Source organism: Salvelinus sp. IW2-2015, linkage group LG7 (genome assembly GCF_002910315.2).
Source record: "Salvelinus sp. IW2-2015 linkage group LG7, ASM291031v2, whole genome shotgun sequence".
In the NCBI taxonomy this organism is placed as follows: domain Eukaryota; kingdom Metazoa; phylum Chordata; class Actinopteri; order Salmoniformes; family Salmonidae; genus Salvelinus; species Salvelinus sp. IW2-2015.
Genome location: NC_036847.1, coordinates 33557901 through 33572082, shown reverse-complemented (window position 1 = coordinate 33572082; position 14182 = coordinate 33557901). Strand labels below are relative to the sequence as shown.

The 14182-nt window shown below is 45.0% G+C and overlaps 1 protein-coding gene across 1 annotated transcript in view; it reads right to left on the bottom strand.

The window, feature by feature from the left end:
* The window catches only part of LOC111966155 (protein kinase C zeta type-like), a 60840-nt gene that overhangs the window by 30974 nt on the left and 15684 nt on the right, over positions 1 to 14182 (bottom strand). The window contains exons 6-7 of the mRNA XM_070444610.1: positions 8210 to 8307; positions 6743 to 6829 (exon numbers count right to left, since the gene is read on the bottom strand). Of these exons, the coding sequence (XP_070300711.1) occupies positions 6743 to 6829; positions 8210 to 8307 (185 nt within the window). The remainder of the gene's footprint in view (positions 1 to 6742; positions 6830 to 8209; positions 8308 to 14182) is intronic.

The following is a 14182-nucleotide window of genomic DNA, read 5'->3' as shown; positions in this document are numbered from 1 at the left end:
ATCTCTCTCTCCCTCCCCACTCCCTATGTGCTTCTCTCTCTCTCTCTCATCTCTCTCTCTCTCTCTCTCTCTCTCTTCTCTCTCCTCGTCTCTCTCTCTCTCTCTCTCTCTCTCTCTCTCTCTTCTCTCCTCTCGTCTCTATCTCATCTCTCTCTCTCCTCTCTCTCTCTCTCCCCGTCCCCCTCCCCCCCCCTTCTTCTCTCTCATCTCGTCTCTCTCTCTCTCGGCATCATGCTGGAGTGTTTGGTGGCATGCTGGGAATTGAATGATTGATTGAGGGAGTGCGTGTGCTTGTCTGTAGCCAGTAAGATATTCCAGAACTTGTCCTTGGTTTTTTCTTTTTTGGTGGATTCTTTTGGTATTCTTCTATGCTATGATTAAGATTATTACTATATATATTTCTTTCGTTGTGCGGTAGAATTAAGTATTTTTTACGGTTTTTTCGTTTATCGAAATTACCTTGATTTTGGCGGGGATGGGCTGTCCATGGGAATTGGCATGCCCGTCCACTTGTCACTTCGCACGGCCCTTTCAGGTGTGTCACTGACAGCTACTGTCACGCGTGGAGGAGAGTTTCCTGGTCGCCGCTAGGACGCGAAGTTACGGATTACGATAATGTTGGCGTATGCGTCACGTGATGAATTAAAGCGGGTTGGTCGGTATTTTCTTAAGGAAGAGCGCCTTGCGTGATCGTATGGATTTGCAGCAGGGCCGTTACTTCCTTAAAGGGAAGGTTTATTCACAAGTTACCCGCTTTTCCTTTCTCCGTCAACAAGAGGGTAACGATTTCAAATGTACCACGTGTATATTCCAAATGAAATATTGGAGCGCGAAGTGTATTGCGCTTGGGAAGTTTGGCAAGCTGCAACTTAAGGTTGGTTCAGTTGGGTCTGCAAACACCCGGCGTTGAAACAGCGTTATGTTTCCGTTTCGGCGACAGGCTGTTTATGTTTTGGACTCACCGGAGCAGACTTTAAGATATCGTCTTAAAGTCCCAGATGACAATAGAATGTACTTATGGCATATGCTATACGGAGTAGTCACGGTGTTTCGATGTGTGGGATTTTTGGCCATAAGCAACATGCCTGCCCGAAAAAAGGGAGAAGGCACGAGGGAGGCGCGCAGCACAGGTGGTTCATCGTAACGCCTGGGCCCAGCTGAATGTAGGGAGAGGTGGGCTGGACAAGTGGTTGAGCAGGCCACCAAGGCAACCGTTGCCGAGAAACAGTTATCCGTGTTGAAGAGCCAAGTTCCTCAGGCACTCGTGAGGAGCTGCCCAGTACGAGTACTGGGGCACAGGAGGGGTCACTATTGGAGATCTAATCTTCAAAGGTAGTGCGAGGAGATGGCCCACTACGAGTCAATAGGGGGTGGCAGGAGGGGTTCATGCTAGGAGCTAATCTCACAGGTAGTGGAGGAAGGATGCCCACCTCACGAGTAATGGAGTATCAGAGGGGTTTCATGTGGAGTTAGGCTCCCAGGTAGTAGAGAAATGCCCACTACGATCATGGGGACAGCGAGCGGGGTTCATGTGGAGACTGGGCTTCTATGTCAGCTGGAGGAGGATGCCCACCACGGGTAATGGGGTCTAGTGGGGCTAGTCTCCCAGGTAGTGGAGAGCATGCCTTTGGTCAGAGTGATGGGGTCTGCAACGTCGGGGAAGTGTTGAAAAGGGATGTGGGTTCTAGAGGGACGTCACAGTGGGTCTGTCTGCCTCAGCATTGAGGAGGATCGGAGACCAGGGATATGGATCATCTCTATCTGACGTATAGACAGCAGCTGAGTGAGGACTCAATTATAATGCAGTCTAGAGGAGGGTAAATGGGTTTCTGGATCAGACTTTTGGGAAATCTGTAAAATCTGGCAGAATATTTGAGGTGATACAGTTTCGTGAGGTCAGCTGTGGATGTTACAGCAGCACGGGTGGGTTAGACCAGTTCTGAGTGAGAAGACAGCCGGTTTCCGCTGTGAAGGAATTGTTACGTGCTGTTCACAGCAGCAAAAGGGTGGTGGGAACGTGTCAGGCTTCATAAGAAAATATTATAAATAGATGCATCGATGATCATTGCTTCATTAGGGCTGTCTTTTTTCTCTTTTGGTTTCCGTCTGTGGTATCCGTTCTTGCTTTTCCTTCTCTCTCATTTCCTACATGAGTACTAAGGAGTGGGCTCTCTCAATATTAATCGAGGGACGGAACAGAAATTAAGAGCGGCATTGCGGCTTTTAGAAGAAATAAAACAGAAAAGGGCTCAATGCTAGCTTCTACAGGAGACACCATAGTGATGGGCAAAGATGCAGGATTGATTCGGGAACTGTGCGCGTGGAGGCGGGCATATACTAAGTCATCGGTACTAATTTCAGTGCCTGGGGTGCGCCACCTCTTGTTTTCACTCAGGACTTTATGCGGTGACTGTGATATCACAACAGAGATTGTCAAGGTCGGGTTTTATTGTTCAAGGTGGATTGGTTAATGTTTTTTTTTTTTTTTTTTTGAATGTTTATGCTCCTAATCTGAGGGGTACCGAGCCGTCTTGTTGTGTTTGATAAATAAAGAAAACCTTAAAGACAGTGTGAACCAAGAGGGTGCTATGGTACTTAGGGATGGGACTCGCGAACTGTACTGTTGGATTTTACTGCTTGATCGCAACGCTGGAAAAAGCCTCACCTAGCGGTCAGGCCACTTTCCTGTCTGGCTTGCACTAACTGAGTTAGCAGCATTCCTTGATGTGTGGAGAGTACAGCAATGCAAAAGCTTTAGGCCAATACACATGCGTTGGAAAGTGATGAAGTCCGTGTCAGTGCAGCAAGGTTTGACTAATCTCTCTTTTTATTGGCATAGGAAACATATGTTTACATTGCCAAAGCAAATGGAAGAGACAATAAACAACAGGGAAATAAACAAGGGAAACATTAGTGAACATATCACTCACAAAAGTTAAAAGAAAATAGACATTTGAAATGCTATATTATTGGCTATGTTGTAACAATGTGTAAGTAGTTGAAGTATGAAAGGGAAAATAAATAAACATACAAATATAGCTTGTATTTACTATGTTGTTTGTGCTCCACTAGTTGCCCTTTTCTCATGGCAACGGGCCCCTTGCTGCTGTGATTGCCCACTGTGTTATTTCGCCTAACAGATATGGGAGTTTATCAATGTTTCATTTGTTTTCAAATTCTTTGTGGAACTGTGTAATTTGAGGGAAATATGTGTCTCTAATATGGTCATACATTTCGCAGAAGGTTAGAAAGTGCAGCTCAGTTTCCACCTCATTTTGTGGGCAGTGTGCACATAGGCTGTCATCTCTCGAGATGCAGGTCTGCCTATGGCGGCCTCTCTCAATAGCAAGGCTATGCTCACTGAGTCTGTACATAGTGTGATGGCCCTGAATTTGTCTGAACCGTCTCAGTGCTTCCCCTTTAATTCCCAATTAAATAGCCAGCCTCAGCTACGCAAAAGTGGGGTTGTGATGGAGACACGAATGAGGATGTGTTCAACCCTCAGTTCTGAAGCTTCTCTATTCCGTTTGTTTTGTTGCATTTAAAAGTGTGCTTTGTAGCCTAATAGCTAGTTTACCCAAGATCGGATCCACTCTTTGCTTCCGTTGGAAGACACATCTCTGTTCTTCTTCGTGGCCTTTCTCCGCTGGAGAAAGGCCACATCTCTGTTCTTCTTCGTGGCCTTTCTCCGTTGGCGGATTGGATTGTCTGACTGACCGACTGACTACAAACTTTTTGTATACGGTATTTCATTTGTTTTGGTGTGATGTGTACCATGATGATTTATGTGGTCAGTTGTAGTTGAAGACTTACTGAGATTTGATACTCTTCTGGGTTGCGTGGTAAAAGAGTTGATATTTTGATTGTATGATTTGATACTGGGTTTACGCTACACTTGTATGAACGGACAAACATTGCGTGACTAAGGTCACTTGAGTTCCCTGAACTCCTTTACCGGGCTGGACTCTTTTAGGCCCGAGGTACAGGACATTTATGGAGGAACCAGAGCTCATTATTTGTTATATTGTTATGTGTGTGTGATCATTTATGTTGGTAGTACAACCCACGCAAAAKAATACAGTTGTTTTTGAAGTTATTTCCAATGTTTTAAGGGTTTATGAAAAGTGTATGTCCATCCTGACTTTTACATGAGTCCTTTGTATTGGTGTAGACTTGACGGACCGGACGGGACTCATTCCCTCCCAAACCAAAAGGAGAAATCAATATTTTCTCTGGTAGGTACCACSTACCTGGCACCCCTACAAACAATAACCTCAAGTCAAAACCATTACAATAGTCAAGGATTTTCTTAATTTAGGGTTAGTCACAGTGGTCAGGTATTCTGACACTGTGTACTCTCTGTTTAGGGCCAAATAGCGTTCCAATGTGCTCTGTTTTTTGGTTGATTCTTTCCAGTGTGTCAATTAGTTATCTTTTTGCTTCTCATAATTTGAATGGGTCGAAATGTGTTTGTGTTCTGGGGCTCTGTGGGTTCTGTTTGTGAACAGAGCCCCAGAACCAGTTGGCTGAGGGGACTCTTCTCTATGCGAGTCCAGTATGGGGAGGCCGGGTGCCGCAGAGTTCATTGATATTGTATATGTTGAAGRGGGTGGGGCTCAAGCTGCATCCCTGTTTCACCCCACAGCTCTGAGGAAAGAAATCTGTGTGTTTATTGCCAATTTTAATTGCGCACTTGTTGTTTGTGTACATTGACATTATGTCATATGCTTCCCCCCATCAATTTGTATAGCAGACCCTGGTGCCAAATTGATTCAAAAGCTTTTTTTAAATCAACAAAGCATGAGAAGACTTATCTTTTGTTTTGTTTGTATGTCAATAAATGTGTGCAGGGTGTATACATGGTCTGTCGAACAGTATTTTGGCAAAAAGCCTATTTGACATTTACTCAGGACATTGTTTCACTGAGAAAAGTAGTCTGCTGTTGAATATACTGCAGAAGATTTTTCTGAAATTGCTGCTGAAACATTCCATGGTAATTCCACAGGTCAAATTTGTCTCCACTTTTGTGGATTGGGGTGAGCGAGAGGGAGAGCAGGAGAACAAGTGCACAGAGAAAGAGAGCGAGAGAAAGAGAGTGAGAGAAAGAGAGCGAGAGAAAGAGAGCAGGAGAAAGAGAGCACAGAGACAGACTACGAGAGAGAGACGGCACAGAGACAGACAAGAGAGAGAGGCACAGAGACAGACAGAGAGAGAGCGGGCAAGAGACAGGAGAGAGAGAGAGGGCACAGAGACAGAGAGAGACAAGAGAGCGAGAGGACACAGAGAAGAGAGAGACAAGGCAGACAGAGAGAGATAGAGACAGGGCACACAGAGAGAGAGAGAGACAGGGCACATAGAGAGGGCACATAGAGAGGGCACATAGAGAGGGCACAGAGAGAGGCACAATAGAGAGGGCACAGAGAGAGATACAGGGCACAGGAGAGAGAGATACAGGGCACAGGGAGAGAGAGAAAGGGAGAGAGAGATACAGGGCACAGGGAGAGAGAGAAAGGGAGAGGAGAATACAGGGCACAGGGAAGAGAGAGACAGGGCACAGAGAGAGAGAGAGAGAGAGAGAAAGGGAGAGAGAGAGACAGGGCAAAGAGAGAGAGAAGGAGAGAAGAGATACAGGGCACAGGGAGAGAGAGAGAACAGGGCACAGAGAGAGAGAGAGAGAAAGGGAGAGAGAGAGAACAGGGCACAGGGAGAGAGAGAAAGGGAGAGAGGGAGACAGGGCACAGAGAGAGAGAGAGAGAAAGGGAGAGAGAGAGAGAGAGAGCAGTGCCTCACTGAGCGTGTTGTGCACTTCATCCTGACAGCTCCACCACCGTCCCCTCAGGGGAACCAACCCAGCGACCTCTCAGAGCACGCCTCATGAATATGTACCATCATTATCGGTGATAACCATGCCGCTGTGCATGGACGGGGCCGGGGCCCACTGCATACAGATGGAGTGCCAGTGGGGGCCCTTGCCTCTCTAAATCATCCTGCCTTTGATCCAAGTTTATCACCAGCGCACTCAGAGAAACTACGTAGACAGGCACAATGAATTATGAGCGCTAATTATGTTTTGCCGATGTAATGATGTTTTTTTTCTTCAAAAGAGCACGTCAGGAGAATTTGGTTTGACTTGCCCTTCCACGGAAACGCTAACAGACTGTCAAGCGGGGAGTAGCTTTCTCCGGAAGAAAAATAAGAACAGCACAGGAGRGATATAGTAAAGTCAATCAAAATGGTTTTGCACCAGCCGCCMCAAAATAGTAACAATCTACCAATCACAGGCTGTTTCTGTTCCAGGCCAGTTTGTCACTCTCCTTGAACAGCACTCTCTGTACAAAGCAAACAAGCCCAATTATGAGGGCTACCTGCCTGTGTGTCATCGTACAGCTTCAACGAGGCTATTTCAAGAAATGGCTCGGCCTCTCCTTGTCCCTCACTTTGTGCAATAGGGGAGTAGGGGAGAGACAGCGAGGGAGAGAGTGGACGGGAGAGACAGTGAGGGAGAGGGAGGACGGTGGCTACGGACAGAGATTGGGACTTGACTATACGGTGATACCGCCAACTTCATCCACTTCACCCATGTGCCTTTCATGTTGGGATTCTAATARGGCCTCGTCCTCCTCAAAACAAATGGATACGTTTATAGGGGAAATGGCAGAGAGCCATGTGTAAGGGTTGATTGACGGGTTCTGTCCGTATGCTGTTGAAGTACCGGAGGAACTGGAGTAGAATGTCTGTTTACCTCGCATGTTCTTCTGGTAGTTTCCGTTGCCGTTGCATATGAAACATCAGATCCCCTCCGTTGACGTACTCGATCACGAGAAATAACCTAGAATCGGAAGAACAGGGAAGGAGAAGATATTGGCGAACAGTCTTGGGAGAGTGTCTGAAGGTTGAACGTATCCTAAGTGGTCCTTGTACCAAGATTGCCATTTTCCCAAACAATAGTCAAGTATTGTCATTGTACAAGGGGAGGCTGCATGGATGCCAATTCAATTATAATTTATCTTAGCTTARGTTCTTCGTAACAATCAATGTCTTCGTGAAATTGGTGAATTTTTTTTCTTCCCCAAAATCATTTTTGCTCTAAAAACCCCCAGTAAAAAAAAGCCTGGGTAAAAATGACTGTCCCCAATGCCTCTTAACATTCTGTTTGGTTTTACAGGTCATGGTTCATGGTCTGACGGTAAACACTCTCATGGCCTACCAGTAATTGACTACAAGTGTACATAAAGTTACAATGAGAAGTCTGTCACTGAATGTATCACTATTCACAGAAGCCACAGCTCCATAGTTTTTTACTTCACACTGAAAATGAACAGAGGTCTAATGGTGAGCGATTAAGTTGCCTAGTTCCAAGACCAGTGGGACAGCTACAGAGAAATGTTACCTTTATTTAGCCACAGCATGTCATTCAGAACCAGTGGTGTAAAGTACTTAAGTAAAAAATACTTTAAAGTACTACTTAAGTCGTTTTTTGGGAAATCTGTACTTTCCTTTACTATTTAGATTTTTGGCAACTTTTACTTTTACTTCACTACATTCCTAAAGGAAATAAGTTACTTTTTACTCCTTACATTTTCCCTGGCACCGAAAAGTACTGGTTACATTTCAAATGCTTGAACAGGAACATTGTCCAATTCACGCACTTATCAAGAGAACATCCCTGGTCATTCCTACCTGCCTCTGACCTGGAGGACTCACTAAACACTCATGCTTCGTTTGTAAATGATGTCTGAGTGTTGGAKTGTGCACCTRGCTATCTGTCAATAAAAATGTAAATTGTGCTCTCTGGTTTGCTTAATATTAGGAAGTTGAAATTATTTATATTTTTTATACTTAATTACATTTTAGCAATTCCATTTACTTTTGATACTTAAGTATATTTAAAACCAAATACYTTCAGACTTTTACTCAAGTAGTATTTTACTGGGGGACTTTTACCTTAATAGAAAACGACTCAAGTATCTTTACTTTTACTACAGTATGACTATTGAGTACTTTTCCCACCTGTGTTTAGAACACATTCTCAATGTAAAAAGCAACATGTTGGAACCTGTACTGAGTCTCTTGCTTRGTCCCAATTGGCACCCCATTTCCTACATAGTGCACTACTTTTGACCCAAGGCCCATRGGGKTCTGGTCTAAACTAGTGCACTAAATAGGGAACAGGGTRCCATTTGGGACATAACCTCTGTCTGCCTCTTACCGGCTCTCTGTCTGAAAGCATGAGTGAAGGCCCACTAAAAACGGATTGGTAGACGCCTGCTCAAACACATGCTTCTCTGTCTGCACCCAGTCGATGTCCTGTTGGAGAAGGAGTGAGAGGGAGAGAGCGAGTGGATGGAGCAAAAGAGAGAGCGATGAAAAGACGAACATTAGAATTTTCTGTATTCATAAAGTAGCAGTATCCTTCATAGACAGACTTCCTGCTCTGCCTTTCTGCACACGACTACTGCTCTGCTTTCTGCCAGACAGACTACCTGCTCTGCCTTTCTGCCAGACAGACTACCTGCTCTGCCTTTCTGCCAGACAGACTACCTGCTCTGCCTTTCATGTCTCTGTGCTGTCAACTCAGTTCCCCAGAGGAAGAATTAGTAGAACATCACAACACAAAGCAGCCATTTTCTTCATTTCTCATTGCTCAGTACAATACAAGAACATTTGATCTAAGCCACTATATTCCACCTAATGGATTTCTACTGTCCTGGTACAGTGCATTTGGAAAGTATTCAGAACCCTTGACTTTCTCCACATTTTGTTACGTTACAGCCTTATTCTAAAATGGATTCAATAGTTTTTTCCCCCCTCAACCTACACACAATACCCCATAATGACAAAGCAAAAACAGGTTTTTAGAAATTGTAGCAAATTTATTAAAAATAAGAAACATCACATTTACATAAGTATTCAGACCCTTTACTCAGTACTTTGTTGAAACAACTTTGTCAGTGATTACAGCCTCGATTCTGCTTGGGAATGACGCTACAAGCTTGGCACACCTGTATTTATTSAGTTTCTCCCATTCTTCTCCGCAGATCCTCTCAAGCTCTGTCAGGTTGGATGGGGAGTGTCGCTGCACAGCTATTTTCAGGCTCGGGATGTTCCATCTGGTTCAAGTCCGGGTTCCGGCTGGGCCCCTCAATGATATTCAGAGACTTGTCCCGAAGCCACTCTACCATAAAGGCCTAACTGGTGGAGTTCTGCAGATATGTTTGTCCTTCTGGAAGGTTCTCCCATCTCCACAGAGCAACTCTGGAGCTCTGTCAGAGTGATCATCGAGTTCTTGGTCACCTCCCTGACCAAGGCCCTTCTCCCCCTATTGCTCAGTTTGGTCGGGCGGCCAGTTCCAGGAAGAGTCTTGGTGGTTCCAAACTTCTTCCATTTAAGAATGATGGAGACCACTGTGTTCTTGGGGACCTTAAATACAGCAGTCATTTTTTGTACCTTTCCTCAGATCTGTTCCTCGACACAATCCTGTCTCTGAGCTCTACGGACAATTCCTTTGACCTCAAGGGTTGATTTTGCTCTGACATGCACTGTCAACTGTGGGACCTTATATAGACAGGTGTGTGTCTTTCCAAATCATGTCCAATCAATTGAATTTACCACAGATGGACTCCAATCAAGTTGTAGAAACATCTCACAGATAATCAGTGGAAACAATTTGGAGTCTCATAGCAAAGGGTCTGAATACTTATGCAAATAAGGTATCTGTTTTTTTTTTATACATWTGCAAAAATATCTAAAAACCTATTTTTGCTTTGTCATTATGGGTATTGTGTGTAGATTGATGAGAWTTTWTTWWWTTTTTTWAATCAAATTTAGAATAAGGCTGTAACGTAACAAAACGTGGAAAAGGGGAAACAGTTTGAATACACTGTATCAACCCTTTAGATTAAACTACCTTTTATGAAGGAAAGACGAGTAAATCGACTAGAACATGGATCCATTTTAGGTAGAAGTTACCCTACTGATGACTTCAACTGTCTACCTTCCAATGAATAAAATAGAAGGCATAAAACACAAGAAATGGAACATAGACATACATGGAAAATATGGGATGAATAAGTATCTAAAAAAGAAAATGCACAGMTGAAGGAACGTTTCAGCGTCTACATGCTACGACATTCATTTGAGGTCGTTACTTGATAGTACTACTGGACGACAATCTAACGCGTAGGAATTACGGAAAACTAAAGGGGACCAATCACAAATAGAAACACGAGTTAGAGAAAGAGGCACCTTTTTGTTTTCTCTTCCTCTGGCAAATGAAGAAGTAAAAAGAAACACAGGAAACACTAAAACACTGCATAAACAATTTTCCAATCACACAACGGCCACCTAGGTGACCACACAATGAACACACGTTGTTAATTATCTATGCATAGTCACTTCACCCCTACCTACATGTACAAATTACCTCGACTACCCTGTAACCCCGCACATTGACTCAGTACCGGTACCCCCTGTATATAGCCTCGTTGTTATTTTATTGTGTTACTTTTATATWTTTTTTTACTTTAGTTTATTTTCTACTCAAACAACTCTTTAACCCAGGGGCTCTTTTACAGTCTGGAACCTAAAAGAGAAATGTTGAGGGTCACCCCCCACGGGCAAAACAATTTAGTGGCGTAGAGAAAAATGAAGGTTTTAATGTTAATTCCCTGCAATTCTACACATTTTACCATGGGGCATGGATAATTTTTGGGCAGTTTTACAGCTAATTTCCTGCAATTCTGCACATTTTTGCAGTGGTACGAAGAGAAATCTTTGCCGTTTTTAAAGATAATTTCCAGCAATTCTACACATTTTTCCATGACTTATGTTAATATGATATCTGAGTGAGAGTGACTACAAAATCAATGGGGTCCCCTCGAGGTCAGAGAGCAATTTATTTGCAAGCCCAGGCCAGTGCCAACAGAGAGTAAGCAGATTACAGAGCTCTGGCTGTGATTGCGCTGGGAAGTCACGGATGAAGACAGACATCTGTTGTTTTTCCAGGACATGGCCTTATACTTCCTCTTCTGAAAGTGTTCGGCTGGGTCTAGTGTTTGGGTGGCTGGGTCTAGTGTTTGGATGGGCGGGTGAGTCTAGTGTGGGTCTAGTGTTTGTTTGGGCGGCTGGGTCTAGTGTTTGGATGGGCGGCTGGGTCTAGTGTTTGAATGGGCGGGTGGGTCTAGGTGTTGTGTTTGGTTGCGGCTGGGTCTAGTGTTGGGATGGGGCGGGTGGCGTCTATGTGTTGGTGTGCTATGTGTGGGCGGCTGCGGTCTGAGTGTTGTTTGGGCGCTGGGTCTATAGTGTTGTTGGCGCCGGCTGGGTAGTTTTTGCGTAGTCGTGTTTTGAATGGGCGGGTGGGGTCTAGTGGGTTAGTGTTGGGCGGGCTGGGTCCAAGTGGTTTTGTTTGGGCCAGCTGGGTGCTAGTGTGCTTGTTTTGGGTGGTCTGTGGGTCCTAGATGTTTATGGGCGTGGTGATAGTCTAGTGGGGCTGAAGTGTTTGTTGGGCGGCTGGGTCTCGTGTGGTGGGTTTGTAGTGTTTGGAATGGGCGGGTGAGTCGTAGTGGTGGGTTTTAAGTGTTGGATGGGCGGTGGGTCTGAGTTGTTTGGATGGGCGGCGTGGTCTAGTGTTGTTTGGGCGGCTGGGTCTAGTGGTTTGTTGGGCGGTGGGGTCTAGTGTTTGGATGGGCGGGTGTGTCTAGTGTTTGGATGGGCGGCGTGGGTCTAGTGGTTGGGATGGGCTGGGTGCAGTCCAGTGTGGTGTCTAGTCGTTTGTTGTGTTGGGTCTAGGTGGGCTGGGGGGCTTGGTCTAGGTGGGTTGGATGGGCGGGTGGTGCTAGTGTGGGTTGTGTGCTTGGGCGGTGTAGTTAGTTGGGGCTGAGTGTGTGTGGTCTAGCTGTTTGTTTTGGGCGGCTGGGTCTAGTGGTTTGGATGGGCTGGTGGAAGTCCTACGTGTTGGGTCTAGTGTTTGTGTTTGGATGCGGCTGGGTCTGAGTGTTTGGATGGGGCGGGTGAGTGTTGTTTGTTGGCGCGCTGGTCTGTGTGATGGGGCGGGGTTTGTTTTATGCGGGTCTTAAATGTGGGTCTAGTGTTTGGATGGGCGGGTGAGTCCTAGTGTGGGTCTAGTGTTTTTTTCGGCGGCTGGGTCTTAGTGTGTTGGTGGGGTTTGGTCTCTTCACTATCTATCTATCTCTATCACTGTTGTTAACCAACTGCCAATCAACTCATAGAAATACACAAAGAACAAATACATATTTCAGTACTTTAAAATGGAGATAGCCTTCAGTGGTTCTGGCCTTGTTGTCACAAAAGCGATCAATGGTAATCGATGATCGGCAGTGTGCCCTCTTTCTACCTCTATGGATTAATGGAAAAGATTGGAGGTCCACCCTTTAGGTTCTATATCTATGATAGCAACCTGTCTGGCTTTGGCTGGGGGGAGGCCATGTTTCTTTCTTAAAGCTGGGCCTTGGCTGCCTTGAAAGGGACAGGATGCCAGGCCAGGGACTGTCTAGGCTGAACCCGGGCCAGGGACTGTCTAGGCTGAACCCGGGCCAGGGTCTGTCTAGGCTGAACCCAGGCCAGGTACTTTCTAGGCTGAACCCGGGACAGGGACTATCTAGGCTGAACCCRGGCCAGGTACTTTCTAGGCTGAACCCGGGTCAGGTACTGTCTCCTAAAATCTCCTCCTGTTCCTCATCAGGCCTGAAATATGGCCAGCAGTGACCTCTTTAAAAACCCTTTCCTGCAGTCWAATGACCAAAWTGCCCTCTAGAGGCCTCATGGGTGGAATGTTATTCATATTTTTCATAATAAACATAATTTAAAAGAAACCGCTGAAAATCTGGTGCTCCTATGTCAAACGGTTTTGTTATATATMAGTGTTCTGTGTTGTATATAAAGTGTAATATTGGGATGCAAACTCTAAATGTAATACATTAAAACTCTATATCTGACATGGTACAGGTGTCTTCTTATTTTAAAGACATAACCATGTGTGGGAGATGGATACTTTTGTTTCAAAGTAGATTTGTTTAAGACTACCAAGAAACACACTGTGTGATGCTGATTTAGCCCACTGCAGTAAAAGGTTCATATGTAAACACACCCGTCTGTCTGTCTCTGACAACTGTCTGACGTCCCTGAAATTGACATCTGGGCCAGGCTTTGTTTGGCTAAGCCTGGCGCTTCGCTGTTATATTGGCAATGGTAGTCAAGGAAGAGTGGTTCTGTTCTTTAAGAGCTGATTGAACTTGAACTCTTTCTGCTGTTGTGGTTTTCTGTTTACACATTTGAAGAGTACTTTACTGAATAAAGGAATAATTCTACACCTGTTGTTTACGAAGCATGTGACAAATTTTCAAGATCGATAATGAGAGATAGATAAAGGGAGCTCTATAATGACAGATATATAAATCACTGAACGGTGTAAGATAATTGTCTCTGGCCCCCTCCCAGTTAGGGGGAGTGATGAGCTCTACAGCAGTCTCACAACTCAATCGCTGGTTGAAAACTGTTTTCTGCCCCTCCCAAAAGATAGAATTTGTAGATAATTGGCCCTCTTTCTGGGACTCACCCACAAACAGGACCAAGCCTGGCCTGTTGAGGAGTGACGGACTCCATCCTAGCTGGAGGGGTGCTCTMATCTTATCCATCAACATACACAGGGCTCTAACTCCTCTAGCGCCACAATGAAATTGTGTGCAGGCCAGGCAGCAGGCTGTTAGCCAGCCTGCCAGCTTARWGGAGTCTRCCACYAGCACAGTCAGTGTAGTCAGCTCAGCTATCCCCATTGAGACCGTGTCTGTGCCTCAACCTAGGTTGGGCAAAACTAAACATGGCGGTGTTCGCCTTAGCAATCTCACTGGAATAAAGACCTCCTCCATTCCTGCCATTATTGAAATAGATTGTGATACCTCATCACAAAATAGGGCTACTTAATGTTAGATCCCTCACTTCCAAGGCAGTCATAGTCAATGAACTAATCACTGATCATAATCTTGATGTGATTGGCCTGACTGAAACATGGCTTAAGCCTGATGAATTTACTGTGTTAAATGAGGCCTCACCTCCTGGTTACACTAGTGACCATATCCCCGCGCATCCCGCAAAGGCGGAGGTGTTGCTAACATTTACGATAGCAAATTTCAATTTACCAAAGAAAACTACGTTTTCGTCTTTTGAG